Source organism: Oncorhynchus mykiss, chromosome 6 (genome assembly GCF_013265735.2).
Source record: "Oncorhynchus mykiss isolate Arlee chromosome 6, USDA_OmykA_1.1, whole genome shotgun sequence".
NCBI classification, from domain to species: Eukaryota; Metazoa; Chordata; class Actinopteri; order Salmoniformes; family Salmonidae; genus Oncorhynchus; species Oncorhynchus mykiss.
The window spans coordinates 87,007,364-87,030,098 of NC_048570.1; the positions used below are offsets into that span (position 1 = coordinate 87,007,364).

The 22,735-nt window shown below is 45.5% G+C and overlaps 1 protein-coding gene across 1 annotated transcript in view; it reads right to left on the reverse strand.

The window, feature by feature from the left end:
• Positions 1-22,735, reverse strand: part of LOC110506954 (unconventional myosin-IXAa) — a 212,133-nt gene that overhangs the window by 22,800 nt on the left and 166,598 nt on the right. Inside the window, exons 22-27 of the mRNA XM_036981793.1 lie at positions 16,537-16,686; positions 7,721-8,031; positions 5,180-7,084; positions 3,366-3,468; positions 2,624-2,824; positions 1,663-1,766 (exon numbers count right to left, since the gene is read on the reverse strand). Coding sequence (XP_036837688.1) covers positions 1,663-1,766; positions 2,624-2,824; positions 3,366-3,468; positions 5,180-7,084; positions 7,721-8,031; positions 16,537-16,686 — 2,774 coding nt within the window. The remainder of the gene's footprint in view (positions 1-1,662; positions 1,767-2,623; positions 2,825-3,365; positions 3,469-5,179; positions 7,085-7,720; positions 8,032-16,536; positions 16,687-22,735) is intronic.

A 22,735-nucleotide genomic window follows, 5' to 3' on the forward strand; every position in this document is an offset into this window, starting at 1 on the left:
AGACAGATCATAGCTTCATTAACCCTAACCTGAACCCTGTGGTAGGAGAGACAGATCACAGCTTCATTAACCCTAACCCTGGTGGTAGGAGAGAGATCACAGCTTCATTAACCCTAACCTGAACCCTGGTGGGGGGAGAGACAGATCACAGCTTCATTAACCCTAACCTGAACTCTGGTGGGGGGAGAGACAGATCACAGCTTCATTAACCCTAACCTGAACTCTGGTGGGGGGAGAGACAGATCACAGCTTCATTAACCCTAACCTGAACCCTGGTGGGGGGAGAGACAGATCACAGCTTCATTAACCCTAACCTGAACCATGGTGGGGGGAGAGACAGATCATAGCTTCATTAACCCTAACCTGAACCCTGTGGTAGGAGAGACAGATCACAGCTTCATTAACCCTAACCCTGGTGGTAGGAGAGAGATCACAGCTTCATTAACCCTAACCTGAACCCTGGTGGTAGGAGAGACAGATCACAGCTTCATTAACCCTAACCTGAACTCTGGTGGGGGGAGAGACAGATCACAGCTTCATTAACCCTAACCTGAACTCTGGTGGGGGGAGAGACAGATCACAGTTTCATTAACCCTAACCTGAACCCTGGTGGGGGGAGAGACAGATCATAGCTTCATTAACCCTAACCTGAACCCTGTGGTAGGAGAGACAGATCACAGCTTCATTAACCCTAACCCTGGTGGTAGGAGAGAGATCACAGCTTCATTAACCCTAACCTGAACCCTGGTGGTAGGAGAGACAGATCACAGCTTCATTAACCCTAACCCTGGTGATAGGAGAGACAGATCACAGCTTCATTAACCCTAACCCTGGTTGTAGGAGAGACAGATCACAGCTTCATTAACCCTAACCTGAACCCTAACAGCTACAGCACATGGCTTGAAATCACAGCTTGACACAGTTGGTGATCCAACCTTCATAATCCTCCAAAAGCAAACCCATGTCCACCATTTCTATTGAGTATTGACTACTTTAGATTATTATTGAGGAATCGAACCAAGAAATCAAGTGAGGCTATCAAGCCCCTCTACCTCATATGCATTGCTATCTACACTGAGTGTACAAAACATTAAGGAACACCTGCTCTTTCCATGAGACTGACCAGGTGAATCCAAGTGAACGCTATGATCCCTTCTTGATGTCATTTGTTTAATCCACTTCAATCAGTGTAGATGAAGGGGAGGAGACAGGTTAAAGGATGTTTAAGCCTTGAGATAATTTAGACATTAATTGTGTATGTGTGCCATTTAGAGGGTGAATGGGCAAGACAAAAGATTTAAGTGCCTTTGAATGGGGTATGGTAGTAGGTGCCAGGGTGGTCAGTTTGAGTGTGTCAAGAACTGCAACGCTGCTGGGTTTTTCACGCTCAACAGTTTCCCACGTGTATCAAGAATGGTCCACCAACCAAAGGACATCCAGCCAACTTGACACAACTGTGGGAAGCATTGGAGTCAACATGGGCCAGCATCCCTGTGGAACGCTTTCAACACTTTGTAGAGTCAATGCCCTGACGAATTGAGGCTGTTCTGAGGGCAACAGGGAGGGATGCAACTCAACATTAGGAAGATGTTCGTAATGTTTTGTACACTCAGTGTATACTGTATTAAAATGACTACAATGGACACCATGATAGGAACAAACCTTCCATCTGACTGGGCGTTCTTGCGTATCGTGTCAACTTTGGCCAGATCTCCAGATGACATGGCCTTATGTATCTTCTTCTGTTCCTCAGAGCTGGTGGAAGGCTGAAACACCAATGAATGACACAATGTCAATGACATCATACATAAATAGATATGACAGTTAAAAGAGACTTTTCAATATCTACAGTACTAACTGAAGTCGTGTTACTCTACATCTACGTTTTCCTATCTCACAGGAGACAGGAGGATTTCCCCCCCACGCCAGTAGATGGCAGTACAACAATGGATTCCTTGACAAAATGTAGCACTTCCACTAGCCTGAGTTGTCAGTTTTACTCAAGTCTAACATTATTCAATACTGTCTATAGCTCACAGTTTTTCACTAGCATACCTGACTAGCAGTATAGCTAACATGGATAGCCAGATAGCACAATAAAGACACAATAAAGTTTATGTTACGCTGAAGTAAAGAGGTCAGGAATGTGTGTTAATTAATCATCAGGGAGGAAGGTCAAGGTTGAGCGATGACCTTCAACCCAGGATCCCAGGGTTCGGTCAGAGAGCAGGGCTACGGGTGAGAAGAGAAAGCTAACAGGCTAACAAGCTACAGTAACACATGCCATGGCTGATTATGCTGACAGAGAGGAAAAAGGAGAAGGAGAGTATCACTTCTGGGCTGTGAAGAAGTGAGGAGACAGGCTAAGTTAAGGCTAGAACCTTCATCGGGTTTTAAAGAGAAGAGTGTGTTAGCATCGTTGAAACAGTTTATGCTCGGAGGAAAAGGCAAAATCTAGTTAAAGCGTAGGTTGTTTTAGTTGAGTTGCTCGGTAGCGCAGGTCTACCCAGCCAGTGCTGAAGAGGGTTAACAGCAGGGAAAAAAGATGGCCGTCCCAATGAGAACTTCTATTAGTTGAATTGGGGTGTAGGCCGAGGTTTAGGTATGGGTCTATTTTCTTTACCATCTCTGAGTCACTGAAACACTCAAAGGAATCCTGTTTAGGGATGGTTGGGGAGTAGGGGGGAGGGGAGGAGAGGGGGGGCTTTCCGTCGTACTCGTCCTCCTCCGACTCGCCCCCCAGCGAGGAGGTCGGCGTGCGGGTCAGAAAGTCAGAGCGTGTCCGAGCCATGCGGGCTTTCTTTCTGTGGCCCGCCCTGCTGACCTGGTTGACCAAAAACGATATAACAACAGTTGAAACACACTCACAAACAAGCCAATGAACGCTGCTTTCCTCTTTAGGACCTGTGGATACTAGACAGGGTCTTGGATGCCCCGATGTTTCCCTTTCCTGCAACTTTCTCTCTGTGTGGCCATCTTTTTATTCCGTCGGTCTCTCGCTCTCTAAGATGTCTTTTTTAAATGAACCTTTATTTAACTTGGAAAGTTAAGAAAACATTCTTATTTTATAATGATGGCCAACCCCGACCAAACCCTCCCCTAACCTGGACGACGCTGCTCCATATGTAAACACATGCAAACCCTCAGAACACATATAGAAACACACACACAATATTTATTTATCAGTCTGATTATTTGATATGGACATGCAAATACACACACAATATTTATTTATCAGTCTGATTATTTGATATGGACATGCAAATACACACACAATATGTATTTATCAGTCTGATTATTTGATATGGACATGCAAATACACACAAACATTATGACAAATGCTACCGGTTCTGCCATTCACTCACCTCCTGTGTTCTCAGTCCTATGGTGGGCTTGGTGCTTGAGGAGGGGCCCTCTTTTGGGACTGCTACAGGCTTCTCTTGATTGACAGGCTTCTCCTGGTCAAACCTAAAACATATAGAGTCATTGAGTCAGGGAATGAAGAGGGGGTTAAAGCTGCAATATGTAGCTTTTAGAGGGACCTGACCAACTTCACATAGATATGTGAATTATAGATATGTCATTCTCATTGAAAGCAAGTCTAAGAAGTGGTGGATCGGTTCTATGTGCACTATTTCTATGCTTTCGTATTGCATCTTTTACTTTGGGTTTTGTACACCAGTTTCAAACAGCTGAAAAGACAATGTGTTTGGTTCTGGAAAATATATTTCACAGCGGTTTAGATGATACAATGATTCTCTACAATCAGAGTTATTGTTGTCATAAACTGAAATTAGGCAAACTATTAGCGATTTCTGCATATTGTACCTTTAAGTTTCTGTGAAATAGTAAATCATTATTCCAAACCAATCAATTCTCAAGCAACACTTATTTTTCTGATGTTTTAAAAAAAAAACTTCTATAACCTTTATGTGAACTATGCATCTATTAGGGCTCTTGGTTTCTTTTCAGAGGTTAAGAATGATATATGACATACGTTTTTAGGAATAATCTCCCATGTGTATCAATGTCTAGTTGGGTAGTTAAGGCCCTTACAGTACATGATAACTCCATGTGTAGTTGGCTGGTAAAGGTACCTACAGTACATGATAACTCCATGTGTAGTTGGCTGGTAAAGGTACCTACACTACATGATAACTCCATGTCTAGTTGGGTAGTTAAGGCCCTTACAGTACATGATAACTCCATGTGTAGTTGGCTGGTAAAGGTACCTACAGTACATGATAACTCCATGTGTAGTTGGCTGGTAAAGGTACCTACACTACATGATAACTCCATGTCTAGTTGGGTGGTAAAGGTATTCTACAGTACATGATAACTCCATGTGTAGTTGGCTGGTAAAGGTACCTACAGTACATGATAACTCCATGTGTAGTTGGCTGGTAAAGGTACCTACACTACATGATAACTCCATGTCTAGTTGGGTGGTAAAGGTATTCTACAGTACATGATAACTCCATGTGTAGTTGGCTGGTAAAGGTACCTACAGTACATGATAACTCCATGTGTAGTTGGGTGGTAAAGGTACCTACAGTACATGATAACTCCATGTGTAGTTGGCTGGTAAAGGTACCTACAGTACATGATAACTCCATGTGTAGTTGGCTGGTAAAGGTATTCTACAGTACATGATAACTCCATGTCTAGTTGGGTAGTTAAGGCCCTTACAGTACATGATAACTCCATGTGTAGTTGGGTGGTAAAGGTACCTACAGTACATGATAACTCCATGTCTAGTTGGCTGGTAAAGGTACCTACAGTACATGATAACTCCATGTGTAGTTGGCTGGTAAAGGTACCTACAGTACATGATAACTCCATGTCTAGTTGGCTGGTAAAGGTATTCTACAGTACATGATAACTCCATGTGTAGTTGGCTGGTAAAGGTACCTACAGTACATGATAACTCCATGTCTAGTTGGCTGGTAAAGGTATTCTACAGTACATGATAACTCCATGTGTAGTTGGCTGGTAAAGGTACCTACAGTACATGATAACTCCATGTGTAGTTGGGTGGTAAAGGTACCTACACTACATGATAACTCCATGTCTAGTTGGGTAGTTAAGGCCCTTATACTACATGATAACTCCATGTCTAGTTGGCTGGTAAAGGTATTCTACAGTACATGATAACTCCATAGCTGGATTCAATACTCACTTAGAGAACGCCACTCTGTCTTTGGGCGCAAAGAAGATGTTTTCCGACATGTCAGTCATGCTGATGCTGGTGCCCTGATTAGCTGGGGCCTTCTTGGGAACCCTCCCTCTGGCTCCTCCTCCCCCGCCCTCTCTGGACTCCAGGGTCAAATTTGGCGCCCAGCCATCCGCAATGGGTCTCCCATCCCTGGTCTTTGTTTTGGGGGCTGAGGGAGGTGGAGGGAGCCGGGCCTGGTTGGGCTGGGCCTTGTTGGGCTGGGCCTTGTTGGGCTCAGGATGGGGCATGGGGACACTCTGGGTGTCCATCGGCCCAGGAGGAGAGAGGTATGCGTGGGCAGCGGACACAGACTGGGTCCTGGAGGGTGGAGCCAGAGCCGGGGCTCTCTCGATGAGAAGGGAGCTGGGTCTAAGGGGCCTGGTAGATGTAGCTGCGGTTGCACTCCTGTCTTGGGGGGGCCTTCCCTGCCGGCTCTGCTGGATCCTGACCAGGGCCTCACCCCTCTGCTTCTCCAACAGTTCCCTCTCGTGCTGGGCGAAGTGGTGCCGCTGTCTCTCCAGAACCTCCTTCTGCTTCCGGATCTGGTCCATCATCTCACGCTCGTTCTGCTGCTGCAGGTGCCGCTGCCTCTCCTCCTTTTCCTCGTTCAGTCGTTCCAGCTTCTCCAGGACCAACTGGTTGGCAGCCGGGACAGGGGTGGGGCCAGAGATGGGGATGACTGGGGCGGGATCTAGTGGTGGAACGGGTGCAGGGACTGGTAGCCGTGGCGATGAAGGGGATTCGCCGGTTTGTGCCGACCCGTCACGAACCTCTACACGGGGAAGACGAACGACGGCACCACCAAGCTCCTCCTGATCCAGGGGGGTTTCCTTCTGCATGCTGATGACCACAACCACAGGTCGCCGTGACAATTCCCGCCTTTGTTTGATTGACTTGAGCTGCTTGGTGACGATGGTGGTACTAGTGGTATCGGCCTCGAGGGGTCGCGAAGAGTCATCGCCAAGACGATGGGTGATGACCAAGCTGCCATCAGTTGACGGGACGTAAAAGGTAGGGAGGTAGTTCTCTATCTTGGGCGGAGGTGGAGAGGCGGCAGCTGGTTCTAGCTTGGCCTGACTCTGACTGTTTGGAGGTGGGGAGGCGTCATCGGACACAGAAGCCCTGGGAGGCTCCTTCGACACGAGGCTGACCTCCGGGGCCTGCTCCAGCTGCACTTCAGAAGAGAGGGGGGAACCAAGCTCCTCCTCATCCGCCAAAGGTGCACTCTCCCTGAGTATCTCGTCATCCATGCTGAGTAGCTCGAAGCTGCCCTTGGAGCTCTGGCTGTCGGGGGTTCCGGGTCCCTGGGGGGAGCGGCGAGGAGGGGTGGTGGTGGGGGCCAGCTCGGCCGACCAGCGCCTCTCTTCAGAGGGGGACGAGGCCCCACCACTGCCTGTGGCCCGCACCTTGAGCAGCTCCAGGCTGAACTTGGCCTGCTCCAGCTCCCTCATCCTCCGGCTCTCCCTCTTGGCCCTGGTGGTCCTCTGGCAGGGCTCGTCCAGGGTCCTGGTCCTCTCTCTCACCACCACAGCGGCTGTCGACGAAACTGGCGGTGGTTCCGACTGGGCCCTACCTGAGCTCTCTGCGGCCCTCGCCACTCCTCCCTCACCTCCTATTTCTACACCTCGTCCCTCTTTTACCCTCTCCTCCTGGCTGTTCAGTCTCTGGAGGCTCCTTTCCCGCTCCTTGTATGAGCGGTCCTCCCATGTGCTCAGGTCCAGGCCCATGATCCTCACTGGCAGATCGTCTTCTTCTGGCGAGAGGCGCGTCTGTCCATTCTGCAGCAGCTGCTGCTGCTGTTGTTGACTCTCTCTCTCCCTCAGCCTCTGCTCTTTCTCCCTCAGTCTCTGCTCCTTCAAATGCCCGAAGCTGTCAATCAAGGAGGCATGGTTACAGCTAAACCAATCACAAGGCAACACCACACCTTCATTGAGTCTTAATTCCTTGTTCCTTGACACAAGACAGACTAGACACTTAAAAACATATCACAGTCTCTTCCTGTTGAATGTGTGAACTCAAAGTGGCAGCCTTAATGGGAGAATGTCCTCCTCTAGCTCAGCTGACTGTTGCTACTTTGTTCTGGGTGTTTATGTAACAACATTATCTGAACAGGAGACTTTTCAGCTGGCAGGCCATGAATACGAGCACGTCACCAGTTGGACGACTGGACGTGGAGGAGGATTGGATATAGAATTATGACCAATAAGTACAGTGAATTAACTTAACAGCAATTTCCAATCTCATTGCAAGAATGTTTCCATCAATGAGTTGAAGTTATGGAGGCATGGAAGTTCAGATGGTCTTCTGTGGCTACACTGCCTTCATCAAATGTTCCATGGCATTTCATATTGATTTCCATAATGATTCATAAGCATCCAGAAACAGTAATGAAGCAAGCTCAGCTGCAGATAGAAATGTAATATGTAGAACAGACTATTCACTCTCATGTCATGTGGAGAACCACGTCTGCTCTAAAACTTTCTGCAACACTTCACATTAGTTTACCTCTGTCTGGCCAGGTAGCCTTTGCCCACTGCCTGTAGCAGCGTCATGGTGCCACGCAGTCGCAGGAAGGCCTCTCTGGCCATGTGGCAGCGCCAGGCTGTCTGGATGGCGAGTGCCGCCCCCTCCCGTTCTCGCCGCTTCAGCAACGCCCTCCACTCCCTCTGCAGCAGCAGAGCCGCCTCCCGCCACAGCCCGAACCTCCAGCGCTCCTTGTACCCCCGCCAAGCTGTCTGGATGCACAAGGCTGCCCCCTCCTGGATGCTTGGGTCGTAGTCATCCTCCTGCTTGGACTGGTAGGCACGCCACCATTTCTGTGTGAGGGGGAAGTATTTTTTTATTTAAACCTTTATTTAACTAGGCAAGTCAGTTAAGAACAAATTCTAATTTACAATGACAGCCTACACCGGCCAAACCCGGATGACGCTGTAGGTGAGATCAGAGCTGTGGATGTTACCACATTTATAGTATGATGGAATTTATTACGTTTATTGGATTTGAGTCCATTCCTCTGTAGCAAAGTCCAATCCCGAATCCCCCCCCCCCCTCCCCCTTATGCCCTTGTGGAGATCTGATTAGGTAAAAATTCCATCAAGCCAATCAGAAAGCAAGGTGGAGCTATTACCATGTTGCTTACACCTATTCAATCCTCTCAGATTTCCACAAGTGCATAGAGGCTAGGAGGCTGGGTGTGTTAGGGGGGCTTAGCGGTATTAGGAGAGCCTGGGGGGCTAGGTGTGTTAGGGGGCTTAGTAGTATTAGGAGGGCCTGGGGGGCTAGGAGGCTAGGTGTGTTAGGGGGCTTAGCAGTATTAGGAGGGCCTGGGGGGCTAGGTGTGTTAGGGGGCTTAGTAGTATTAGGAGGGCCTGGGGGGCTAGGAGTGTTAGGGGGCTTAGCAGTATTAGGAGGGCCTGGGGGGCTAGGAGGCTAGGTGTGTTAGGGGGGCTTAGCAGTATTAGGAGAGCCTGGGGGCTAGGTGTGTTAGGGGGCTTAGTAGTATTAGGAGGGCCTGGGGGGCTAGGTGTGTTAGGGGGGCTTAGCCGTATTAGGAGAGCCTGGGGGGCTAGGTGTGTTAGGGGGCTTAGTAGTATTAGGAGGGCCTGGGGGGCTAGGAGGCTAGGTGTGTTAGGGGGGCTTAGCCGTATTAGGAGAGCCTGGGGGGCTAGGTGTGTTAGGGGGCTTAGTAGTATTAGGAGGGCCTGGGGGGCTAGGAGGCTAGGTGTGTTAGGGGGCTTAGCAGTATTAGGAGGGCCTGGGGGGCTAGGAGGCTAGGTGTGTTAGGGGGGCTTAGCAGTATTAGGAGAGCCTGGGGGCTAGGTGTGTTAGGGGGCTTAGTAGTATTAGGAGGGCCTGGGGGGCTAGGTGTGTTAGGGGGGCTTAGCAGTATTAGGAAAGCCTGGGGGGCTAGGTGTGTTATGGGGGCTTAGCAGTATTAGGAGAGCCTGGGAGGCTAGGAGGCTGGGTGTGTTAGGGGGACTTAGCGGTATTAGGAGGGCCTGGGGGGCTAGGTGTATTAGGGGGGCTTAGCGATATTAGGAGGGCCAGGAGGCTAGGTGTGTTAGGGGGCTTAGTAGTATTAGGAGGGCCTGGGGGGCTAGGAGTTTAGGGGGCTTAGCAGTATTAGGAGAGCCTGGGGGCTAGGTGTGTTAGGGGGCTTAGTAGTATTAGGAGGGCCTGGGGGCTAGGTGTGTTAGGGGGGCTTAGCCGTATTAGGAGAGCCTGGGGGGCTAGGTGTGTTAGGGGGCTTAGTAGTATTAGGAGGGCCTGGGGGGCTAGGAGGCTAGGTGTGTTAGGGGGGCTTAGCCGTATTAGGAGAGCCTGGGGGGCTAGGTGTGTTAGGGGGCTTAGTAGTATTAGGAGGGCCTGGGGGGCTAGGAGGCTAGGTGTGTTAGGGGGCTTAGCAGTATTAGGAGGGCCTGGGGGGCTAGGAGGCTAGGTGTGTTAGGGGGGCTTAGCAGTATTAGGAGAGCCTGGGGGCTAGGTGTGTTAGGGGGCTTAGTAGTATTAGGAGGGCCTGGGGGGCTAGGAGGCTAGGTGTGTTAGGGGGCTTAGCAGTATTAGGAGGGCCTGGGGGGCTAGGAGGCGAGGTGTGTTAGGGGGGCTTAGCAGTATTAGGAGAGCCTGGGGGCTAGGTGTGTTAGGGGGCTTAGTAGTATTAGGAGGGCCTGGGGGGCTAGGTGTGTTAGGGGGGCTTAGCAGTATTAGGAAAGCCTGGGGGGCTAGGTGTGTTATGGGGGCTTAGCAGTATTAGGAGAGCCTGGGAGGCTGGGTGTGTTAGGGGGACTTAGCGGTATTAGGAGGGCCTGGGGGGCTAGGTGTGTTAGGGGGGCTTAGCGATATTAGGAGGGCCAGGAGGCTAGGTGTGTTAGGGGGCTTAGTAGTATTAGGAGGGCCTGGGGGGCTAGGAGTTTAGGGGGCTTAGCGGTATTAGGAGAGCCTGGGGGGCTAGGTGTGTTAGGGGGCTTAGTAGTATTAGGAGGGCCTGGGGGGCTAGGAGGCTAGGTGTGTTAGGGGGCTTAGCAGTATTAGGAGGGCCTGGGGGGCTAGGAGGCTAGGTGTGTTAGGGGGCTTAGCAGTATTAGGAGGGCCTGGGGGGCTAGGAGGCTAGGTGTGTTAGGGGGCTTAGCAGTATTAGGAGGGCCTGGGGGGCTAGGAGGCTAGGTGTGTTAGGGGGCTTAGCAGTATTAGGAGGGCCTGGGGGGCTAGGAGGCTAGGTGTGTTAGGGGGCTTAGTGGTATTAGGAGGGCCTGGGGGGATAGGAGGCTAGGTGTGTTAGGGGGCTTAGCCGTATTAGGAGGGCCTGGGGGGCTAGGAGGCTAGGTGTGTTAGGGGGGCTTAGCGGTATTAGGAGGGCCTGGGGGGATAGGAGGCTAGGTGTGTTAGGGGGCTTAGCAGTATTAGGAGGGCCTGGGGGGCTAGGAGGCTAGGTGTGTTAGGGGGCTTAGCAGTATTAGGAGGGCCTGGGAGGCTAGGAGGCTAGGTGTGTTAGGGGGCTTAGCAGTATTAGGAGGGCCTGGGGGGCTAGGAGGCTAGGTGTGTTAGGGGGCTTAGCAGTATTAGGAGAGCCTGGGGGCTAGGTGTGTTAGGGGGCTTAGTAGTATTAGGAGGGCCTGGGGGGATAGGAGGCTAGGTGTGTTAGGGGGCTTAGCAGTATTAGGAGGGCCTGGGGGGCTAGGAGGCTAGGTGTGTTAGGGGGGCTTAGCGGTATTAGGAGGGCCTGGGGGGATAGGAGGCTAGGTGTGTTAGGGGGCTTAGCAGTATTAGGAGGGCCTGGGGGGCTAGGAGGCTAGGTGTGTTAGGGGGCTTAGCAGTATTAGGAGGGCCTGGGGGGCTAGGAGGCTAGGTGTGTTAGGGGGCTTAGCAGTATTAGGAGGGCCTGGGGGCTAGGTGTGTTAGGGGGGCTTAGCAGTATTAGGAGGGCCTGGGGGGCTAGGAGGCTAGGTGTGTTAGGGGGCTTAGCAGTATTAGGAGGGCCTGGGGGGCTAGGAGGCTAGGTGTTTAGGGGGCTTAGCAGTATTAGGAGGGCCTGGGGGGCTAGGAGGCTAGGTGTGTTAGGGGGCTTAGCAGTATTAGGAGGGCCTGGGGGGCTAGGAGGCTAGGTGTGTTAGGGGGCTTAGCAGTATTAGGAGGGCCTGGGGGGCTAGGAGGCTAGGTGTGTTAGGGGGCTTAGCAGTATTAGGAGGGCCTGGGGGGCTAGGAGGGGCTGGGATTTGGCACTACTGTATAAAATAATGTTTAGTATAGTCAGGGAAAATGTTGTCAAAACAGGACACAAAGCTATCCAAACTTGGACGACTACACAAAGAGCAAAAGCAGGCTCAGCAGAGATAAAAGAAATGCATGAACTGTTTGACAGACCTTTTGTTCTCCTGCTCTGGGAACATCATCACAACTCCTCCATAAGATGCTTTATTTCCTTTTGTTAGCTCTCTCCCTCAGTCTCTGGCTATTAACACTTCTACCCATTGATTGGATTTATTTTTCTTTTCAACCAGACAAAGCACCCGAGTCTCTTTCCAAAGGACCAATTAGGTGGTTCCAGTGTGAACAGATATAATACGAGGCCCTCTCCAAGCAGGGAGGGAGAAGTGTTGAACAGGGAAACATTAAAGGGTGAAAGGCAGGGTAACAAGGGTAGATGCCCTGATCCACTTTGTTCATTTTGTGTTTCATTTTTTTGTTTTTCTTTTATACTGTTTTTCACACTGTGTATTAATTTACTGTATTCTTCACATATCTCTTTCTAATATACCTACTACTGAACATTGCATTTTGTTACACTGTTTATTCACACTGAATATCTATATACTGGATTCCTGACATAGCTCACTGTAATATATATACTGCTGTACATATTCTTAAGTAGATATATTAGGTCTAAATACAGATTGCTTTTGGATAACTGATAGTGTATACTGGATTAGTTTGGATTACTGATAGTGTATACTGGATTAGTTTGGATTACTGATAGTGTATACTGGATTACTGATAGTGTATACTGGATTAGTTTGGATAACTGATAGTGTATACTGGATTAGTTTGGATTACTGATAGTGTATACTGGATTAGTTTGGATAACTGATAGTGTATACTGGATTACTGATAGTGTATACTGGATTAGTTTGGATAACTGATAGTGTATACTGGATTAGTTTGGATAACTGATAGTGTATACTGGATTAGTTTGGATAACTGATAGTGTATACTGGATTAGTTTGGATTACTGATAGTGTATACTGGATTAGTTTGGATTACTGATAGTGTATACTGGATTACTGATAGTGTATACTGGATTAGTTTGGATAACTGATAGTGTATACTGGATTAGTTTGGATTACTGATAGTGTATACTGGATTAGTTTGGATAACTGATAGTGTATACTGGATTACTGATAGTGTATACTGGATTAGTTTGGATTACTGATAGTGTATACTGGATAACTGATAGTGTATACTGGATTAGTTTGGATAACTGATAGTGTATACTGGATTAGTTTGGATTACTGATAGTGTATACTGGATTAGTTTGGATTACTGATAGTGTATACTGGATTACTGATAGTGTATACTGGATTAGTTTGGATAACTGATAGTGTATACTGGATTAGTTTGGATTACTGATAGTGTATACTGGATTAGTTTGGATAACTGATAGTGTATACTGGATTACTGATAGTGTATACTGGATTAGTTTGGATAACTGATAGTGTATACTGGATTAGTTTGGATAACTGATAGTGTATACTGGATTAGTTTGGATAACTGATAGTGTATACTGGATTAGTTTGGATTACTGATAGTGTATACTGGATTAGTTTGGATTACTGATAGTGTATACTGGATTACTGATAGTGTATACTGGATTAGTTTGGATAACTGATAGTGTATACTGGATTAGTTTGGATTACTGATAGTGTATACTGGATTAGTTTGGATAACTGATAGTGTATACTGGATTACTGATAGTGTATACTGGATTAGTTTGGATAACTGATAGTGTATACTGGATTAGTTTGGATAACTGATAGTGTATACTGGATTAGTTTGGATAACTGATAGTGTATACTGGATTAGTTTGGATTACTGATAGTGTATACTGGATTAGTTTGGATTACTGATAGTGTATACTGGATTACTGATAGTGTATACTGGATTAGTTTGGATAACTGATAGTGTATACTGGATTAGTTTGGATTACTGATAGTGTATACTGGATTAGTTTGGATAACTGATAGTGTATACTGGATTACTGATAGTGTATACTGGATTAGTTTGGATAACTGATAGTGTATACTGGATTAGTTTGGATTACTGATAGTGTATACTGGATTAGTTTGGATAACTGATAGTGTATACTGGATTACTGATAGTGTATACTGGATTAGTTTGGATTACTGATAGTGTATACTGGATTAGTTTGGATAACTGATAGTGTATACTGGATTACTGATAGTGTATACTGGATTAGTTTGGATAACTGGTAGTGTATACTGGATTAGTTTGGATAACTGGTAGTGTATACTGGATTAGTTTGGATAACTGATAGTGTATACTGGATTAGTTTGGATAACTGATAGTGTATACTGGATTAGTTTGGATAACTGATAGTGTATACTGGATTAGTTTGGATAACTGATAGTGTATACTGGATTAGTTTGGATAACTGATAGTGTATACTGGATTAGTTTGGATTACTGATAGTGTATACTGGATTAGTTTGAATAACTGATAGTGTATACTGGATTAGTTTGGATAACTGATAGTGTATACTGGATTAGTTTGGATAACTGATAGTGTATACTGGATTAGTTTGGATAACTGATAGTGTATACTGGATTACTGATAGTGTATACTGGATTAGTTTGGATAACTGATAGTGTATACTGGATTAGTTTGGATAACTGATAGTGTATACTGGATTAGTTTGGATAACTGATAGTGTATACTGGATTAGTTTGGATAACTGATAGTGTATACTGGATTAGTTTGGATAACTGATAGTGTATACTGGATTAGTTTGGATAACTGATAGTGTATACTGGATTAGTTTGGATAACTGATAGTGTATACTGGATTAGTTTGGATAACTGATAGTGTATCCTGGTTTAGTTTGGATAACTGATAGTGTATACTGGATTAGTTTGGATAACTGATAGTGTATACTGGATTAGTTTGGATAACTGATAGTGTATCCTGGATTAGTTTGGATAACTGATAGTGTATACTGGATTAGTTTGGATAACTGATAGTGTATACTGGATTAGTTTGGATAACTGATAGTGTATCCTGGATTAGTTTGGATAACTGATAGTGTATACTGGATTAGCTCTGACATTCCGGATTTCTTCTTTCTAGTTTTTGATAATTATTATTTGTGTACTTGTTTGCCAATTTTGCTGCACTGTTAGGCTCTAGTTACACAAGCATTTCGCTGCAACCGCTAAAATATCTGTCCAACTCTAGACGCGACCAATAAACATTGATTTAATTTTGATTTGATCCTGGAGTGCCATTGCAGGGTTTCATTCCAACCAGGCACCACACCTCACTCTACTAATCACCTCCCCAACTGTGCTCGTTGATCAATATAAGTGATTGGCTAATTCACACCAAGGTCTCAAAGATCTAAAGCAAAGCAGGCCAACTGAAAACCCTGAAGTACCGATCCTCGAGGTGTGTTAAATCCATTCCCATTCATAGCCAACTTCTCTAGTACAACAATGTCCCTGTTTATGAAAGGACTTAGTGTTTGGTTCCTGCTGGATACTGTAACGGAACTGAATCAACAATTGCATAATTACTAGGATCAAATATCTGGCATAAGTCTTAGATTGTGATCGTGAAAGTTGAATGACATCCAAAACAAAGTTGAGGAACGGTCAAGAGAAATAGTTTAGATAATTCACAGAATTTTCCACAAAAAATAAATTGTGGGGTTTTGTAGGATTACTGAAAGAGCTCTGAATCTAAACATCCCTCCATAACACATACAAATTAAATATCTTGCTGGCCCATCAAAACCGGGCTGAGCAAGATTGCACAGATGAGGACTGACACACAACATTGGGATGAGAAGCATTCCTGCCTCAGTTCAATAACAAATTTCCCACTTAAATCCATTTACTAAATTTCAAAATAAATATCACATATACAAACAAAATCCTACGTATCAAGCCTGGATGTACTATAGATAATTTACACAGTTAATGTCACCAACTATGGTGCTGAGAGCCACAGAACAGGGTGTACAGACTTTCTACCAGCCCGGCGCTAACACACCTGATTCAACTAACCAAGACCCTGTTTGCATGCAACTGTAATGAAACAAAAGCCTTCATACCCCTGTAACAGGACCATTTAACTGTAATGAAACAAACGCCTTCATACCCCTGTAGCAGGACCAGGGTTGGTGCCCTGTTCCCACTCATTTTCCCTGGGTGACGAGGCTATAAGAAGGAGACTGTCCCTGCCCCTGGGTGACGAGGCTATAAGAAGGAGACTGTCCCTGCCCCTGGGTGACGAGGCTATAAGAAGGAGACTGTCCCTGCCCCTGGGTGACGAGGCTATAAGAAGGAGACTGTCCCTGCCCCTGGGTGACGAGGCTATAAGAAGGAGACTGCCCCTGGGTGATGAGGCTATAAGAAGGAGACTGTCCCTGGGTGATGAGGCTATAAGAAGGAGACTGTCCCTGGGTGATGAGGCTATAAGAAGGAGACTGCCCCTGGGTGATGAGGCTATAAGAAGGAGACTGCCCCTGGGTGACGAGGCTATAAGAAGGAGACTGCCCCTGGGTGATGAGGCTATAAGAAGGAGACTGCCCCTGGGTGATGAGGCTATAAGAAGGAGACTGCCCCTGGGTGACGAGGCTATAAGAAGGAGACTGCCCCTGGGTGATGAGGCTATAAGAAGGAGACTGCCCCTGGGTGATGAGGCTATAAGAAGGAGACTGCCCCTGGGTGATGAGGCTATAAGAAGGAGACTGCCCCTGGGTGATGAGGCTATAAGAAGGAGACTGCCCCTGGGTGACGAGGCTATAAGAAGGAGACTGCCCCTGGGTGATGAGGCTATAAGAAGGAGACTGCCCCTGGGTGATGAGGCTATAAGAAGGAGACTGCCCCTGGGTGATGAGGCTATAAGAAGGAGACTGCCCCTGGGTGATGAGGCTATAAGAAGGAGACTGCCCCTGGGTGATGAGGCTATAAGAAGGAGACTGCCCCTGGGTGATGAGGCTATAAGAAGGAGACTGCCCCTGGGTGATGAGGCTATAAGAAGGAGACTGCCCCTGGGTGATGAGGCTATAAGAAGGGAACGGTGGTTACCTGGATAGTTGTGGCAGCCAGTCTCATCCTGGTGAAGTGTTTCCTCTCCAGCAGGGCCCTGAAGCGGCGCTGCAGAGTGACGATACGGTTCAGGACCTCCCTGTGAAGCAACGCCTGCAGTCGCTGACGCTCCACCTCCCGCAGGAACACCTGACAGTGGACACAATGAGTGGCACATCATACACACACACACACATATACACACTCTCACTGTTTACATATGGACCTCCCCCTCCCTGGATGATCAAACACAGGAGCAACAATAATTTCAGGTATGGGAGCTATGGGCTGCTAATTATAGACATCAAACCAAAGGAATAGTGCTGGACCCATCTATCAGTCTGTGTGTCTGTGTGTGTCAGAGGTCCTGTCCATTCTTGGGCTATGTTCTTTATAACATCCTGTCTCCCAGAAAGACTACAGTGCTGGTAATATAATGTCACTGCTCCTTATTTTTCTGTTTATTTAACTAAGTTCAATAACCTAAAGCAGGGCCGAATCTCCACCACCCCTGTGGTGACTCAAACTGATGGTCAACTACCACTCATCAAGACAAACATGACGGACCATTTTTTATTCTAACTATAAGGACAATGCAAGGCATGTCTGTTCTGTTGTAGTATACTTCATTAGCCCAGCACCTGTGTTTTAGGGATGTGCATTTGGCCACAAACGTTTCTATAGATAAGGCTAGTCTAAATTTGTAAAATAAAACATATCAATCCCCTTTGTGGTACAATATACTAGAGAAAACAAGACAATTGGATACAATTGTTGATACCTTGACTAAAAAGTCTCAATTTTATCCCTTCCTCTTGGTTTTAATCTACTATAGTGACAGGCAGCAGGGTGAATAGTACCATGGTTTTAATCTACTATAGTGACAGGCAGCTGGGTGAATAGAACCACCATGGTTTTAATCTACTATAGTGACAGGCAGCTGGGTGAATAGTACCATGGGTTTAATCTACTGTAGTGACAGGCAGCTGGGTGAATAGTACCATGGTTTTAATCTACTATAGTGACAGGCAGCAGGGTGAATAGTACCATGGTTTTAATCTACTATAGTGACAGGCAGTAGGGTGAATAGTACCATGGTTTTAATCTACTATAGTGACAGGCAGCTGGGTGAATAGTACCATGGTTTTAATCTACTATAGTGACAGGCAGCTGGGTGAATAGAACCACCATGGTTTTAATCTACTATAGTGACAGGCAGCTGGGTGAATAGTACCATGGGTTTAATCTACTGTAGTGACAGGCAGCAGGGTGAATAGTACCATGGTTTTAATCTACTATAGTGACAGGCAGCTGGGTGAATAGAACCACCATGGTTTTAATCTACTATAGTGACAGGCAGCTGGGTGAATAGTACCATGGTTTTAATCTACTGTAGTGACAGGCAGCTGGGTGAATAGTACCATGGTTTTAATCTACTATAGTGACAGGCAGCAGGGTGAATAGTACCATGGTTTTAATCTACTATAGTGACAGGCAGTAGGGTGAATAGTACCATGGTTTTAATCTACTATAGTGACAGGCAGCTGGGTGAATAGTACCATGGTTTTAATATACTGTAGTGACAGGCAGTAGGGTGAATAGTACCATGGTTTTAATCTACTGTAGTGACAGGCAGCTAGGTGAATAGTACCATGGTTTTAATCTACTATAGTGACTATAGTGGGTGAATAGTACCATGGTTTTAATCTACTATGGTGACAGGCAGCTGGGTGAATAGTACCATGGTTTTAATCTACTATAGTGACAGGCAGCTGGGTGAATAGAACCACCATGGTTTTAATCTACTGTAGTGACAGGCAGCAGGGTGAATAGTACCATGGTTTTAATCTACTATAGTGACAGGCAGCTGGGTGAATAGTACCATGGTTTAAATCTACTATAGTGACAGGCAGTAGGGTGAATAGTACCATGGTTTTAATCTACTGTAGTGACAGGCAGCTGGGTGAATAGAACCACCATGGTTTTAATCTACTGTAGTGACAGACAACAGGGTGAATAGTACCATGGTTTTAATCTACTATAGTGACAGGCAGCAGGGTGAATAGTACCATGGTTTTAATCTACTATAGTGACAGGCAGCTGGGTGAATAGTACCATGGTTTTAATCTACTATAGTGACAGGCAGCTGGGTGAATAGAACCACCATGGTTTTAATCTACTATAGTGACAGGCAGCTGGGTGAATAGTATCATGGTTTAAATCTACTATAGTGACAGGCAGCAGGGTGAATAGTACCATGGTTTTAATCTACTATAGTGACAGGCAGCAGGGTGAATAGTACCATGGTTTTAATCTACTATAGTGACAGGCAGCTGGGTGAATAGTATCATGGTTTAAATCTACTATAGTGACAGGCAGTAAGGTGAATAGTACCATGGTTTTAATATACTGTAGTGACAGGCAGCTGGGTGAATAGTACCATGGTTTTAATCTACTATAGTGACAGGCAGCAGGGTGAATAGTACCATGGTTTTAATCTACTATAGTGACAGGCAGCAGGGTGAATAGTACCATGGTTTTAATCTACTATAGTGACAGGCAGCTGGGTGAATAGTATAATGGTTTAAATCTACTATAGTGACAGGCAGTAGGGTGAATAGTACCATGGTTTTAATCTACTGTAGTGACAGGCAGCTTGGTGAATAGTACCATGGTTTAAATCTACTATAGTGACAGGCAGCTGGGTGAATAGTACCATGGTTTTAATCTACTGTAGTGACAGGCAGCTGGGTGAATAGAACCATGGTTTTAATCTACTATAGTGACTATAGTCGGTGAATAGTACCATGGTTTTAATCTACTGTAGTGACAGGCAGCAGGGTGAATAGTACCATTGTTTTAATCTACTGTAGTGACAGGCAGCTGGGTGAATAGTACCATGGTTTTAATCTACTATAGTGACAGGCAGCAGGGTGAATAGTACCATTGTTTTAATCTACTGTAGTGACAGGCAGCTTGGTGAATAGTACCATGGTTTAAATCTACTGTAGTGACAGGCAGCTGGGTGAATAGAACCATGGTTTTAATCTACTATAGTGATTATAGTGGGTGAATAGAACCATGGTTTTAATCTACTATAGTGACAGGCAGCTGGGTGAATAGTACCATGGTTTTAATCTACTATAGTGACTATAGTGGGTGAATAGAACCATGGTTTTAATCTACTATAGTGACAGGCAGCTGGGTGAATAGTACCAGGGTTTAAATCTACTATAGTGACAGGCAGCTGGGTGAATAGTACCATGGTTTTAATCTACTGTAGTGACAGGCAGCTGGGTGAATAGAACCATGGTTTTAATCTACTATAGTGACTATAGTGGGTGAATAGTACCATGGTTTTAATCTACTATAGTGACAGGCAGCTGGGTGAATAGTACCATGGTTTTAATCTACTGTAGTGACAGGCAGCTGGGTGAATAGTACCATGGTTTTAATCTACTATAGTGACAGGCAGCTGGGTGAATAGTACCATGGGTTTAATCTACTGTAGTGACAGGCAGCAGGGTGAATAGTACCATGGTTTTAATCTACTATAGTGACAGGCAGCTGGGTGAATAGAACCACCATGGTTTTAATCTACTATAGTGACAGGCAGCTGGGTGAATAGTACCATGGTTTTAATCTACTGTAGTGACAGGCAGCTGGGTGAAAAGTACCATGGTTTTAATCTACTATAGTGACAGGCAGCAGGGTGAATAGTACCATGGTTTTAATCTACTATAGTGATTATAGTGGGTGAATAGAACCATGGTTTTAATCTACTATAGTGACAGGCAGCTGGGTGAATAGAACCATGGTTTTAATCTACTATAGTGACTATAGTGGGTGAATAGAACCATGGTTTTAATCTACTATAGTGACAGGCAGCTGGGTGAATAGTACCATGGTTTAAATCTACTATAGTGACAGGCAGCTGGGTGAATAGTACCATGGTTTTAATCTACTGTAGTGACAGGCAGCTGGGTGAATAGAACCATGGTTTTAATCTACTATAGTGACAGGCAGCTGGGTGAATAGAACCATGGTTTTAATCTACTATAGTGACTATAGTGGGTGAATAGAACCATGGTTTTAATCTACTATAGTGACAGGCAGCTGGGTGAATAGTACCATGGTTTTAATCTACTGTAGTGACAGGTAGCTGGGTGAATAGTACCATGGTTTTAATCTACTATAGTGACAGGCAGCTGGGTGAATAGTATCATGGTTTAAATCTACTATAGTGACAGGCAGCTGGGTGAATAGTACCATGGTTTTAATCTACTGTAGTGACAGGCAGCTGGGTGAATCGTATCATGGTTTTAATCTACTATAGTGACAGGCAGCAGGGTGAATAGTACCATGGTTTTAATCTACTATAGTGATTATAGTGGGTGAATAGAACCATGGTTTTAATCTACTATAGTGACAGGCAGCTGGGTGAATAGAACCATGGTTTTAATCTACTATAGTGACTATAGTGGGTGAATAGAACCATGGTTTTAATCTACTATAGTGACAGGCAGCTGGGTGAATAGTACCATGGTTTAAATCTACTATAGTGACAGGCAGCTGGGTGAATAGTACCATGGTTTTAATCTACTGTAGTGACAGGCAGCTGGGTGAATAGAACCATGGTTTTAATCTACTATAGTGACAGGCAGCTGGGTGAATAGAACCATGGTTTTAATCTACTATAGTGACTATAGTGGGTGAATAGAACCATGGTTTTAATCTACTATAGTGACAGGCAGCTGGGTGAATAGTACCATGGTTTTAATCTACTGTAGTGACAGGTAGCTGGGTGAATAGTACCATGGTTTTAATCTACTATAGTGACAGGCAGCTGGGTGAATAGTATCATGGTTTAAATCTACTATAGTGACAGGCAGCTGGGTGAATAGTACCATGGTTTTAATCTACTGTAGTGACAGGCAGCTGGGTGAAAAGTACCATGGTTTTAATCTACTATAGTGACAGGCAGCAGGGTGAATAGTACCATGGTTTTAATCTACTGTAGTGACAGGCAGCTGGGTGAATAGAACCATGGTTTTAATCTACTATAGTGACAGGCAGCTGGGTGAATAGTATCATGGTTTTAATCTACTATAGTGACAGGCAGTAGGGTGAATAGTACCATGGTTTTAATCTACTATAGTGACAGGCAGCAAGGTGAATAGTACCATGGTTTTAATCTACTATAGTGACAGGCAGCTGGGTGAATAGTATCATGGTTTAAATCTACTATAGTGACAGGCAGTAGGGTGAATAGTACCATGGTTTTAATCTACTGTAGTGACAGGCAGCTTGGTGAATAGTACCATGGTTTAAATCTACTATAGTGACAGGCAGCTGGGTGAATAGTACCATGGTTTTAATCTACTGTAGTGACAGGCAGCTGGGTGAATAGAACCATGGTTTTAATCTACTATAGTGACTATAGTCGGTGAATAGTACCATGGTTTTAATCTACTGTAGTGACAGGCAGCAAGGTGAATAGTACCATTGTTTTAATCTACTGTAGTGACAGGCAGCTGGGTGAATAGTACCATGGTTTTAATCTACTATAGTGACAGGCAGCAGGGTGAATAGTACCATTGTTTTAATCTACTGTAGTGACAGGCAGCTTGGTGAATAGTACCATGGTTTAAATCTACTGTAGTGACAGGCAGCTGGGTGAATAGAACCATGGTTTTAATCTACTATAGTGATTATAGTGGGTGAATAGAACCATGGTTTTAATCTACTATAGTGACAGGCAGCTGGGTGAATAGTACCATGGTTTTAATCTACTATAGTGACTATAGTGGGTGAATAGAACCATGGTTTTAATCTACTATAGTGACAGGCAGCTGGGTGAATAGTACCAGGGTTTAAATCTACTATAGTGACAGGCAGCTGGGTGAATAGTACCATGGTTTTAATCTACTGTAGTGACAGGCAGCTGGGTGAATAGAACCATGGTTTTAATCTACTATAGTGACTATAGTGGGTGAATAGAACCATGGTTTTAATCTACTATAGTGACAGGCAGCTGGGTGAATAGTACCATGGTTTTAATCTACTGTAGTGACAGGCAGCTGGGTGAATAGTACCATGGTTTTAATCTACTATAGTGACAGGCAGCTGGGTGAATAGTACCATGGGTTTAATCTACTGTAGTGACAGGCAGCAGGGTGAATAGTACCATGGTTTTAAT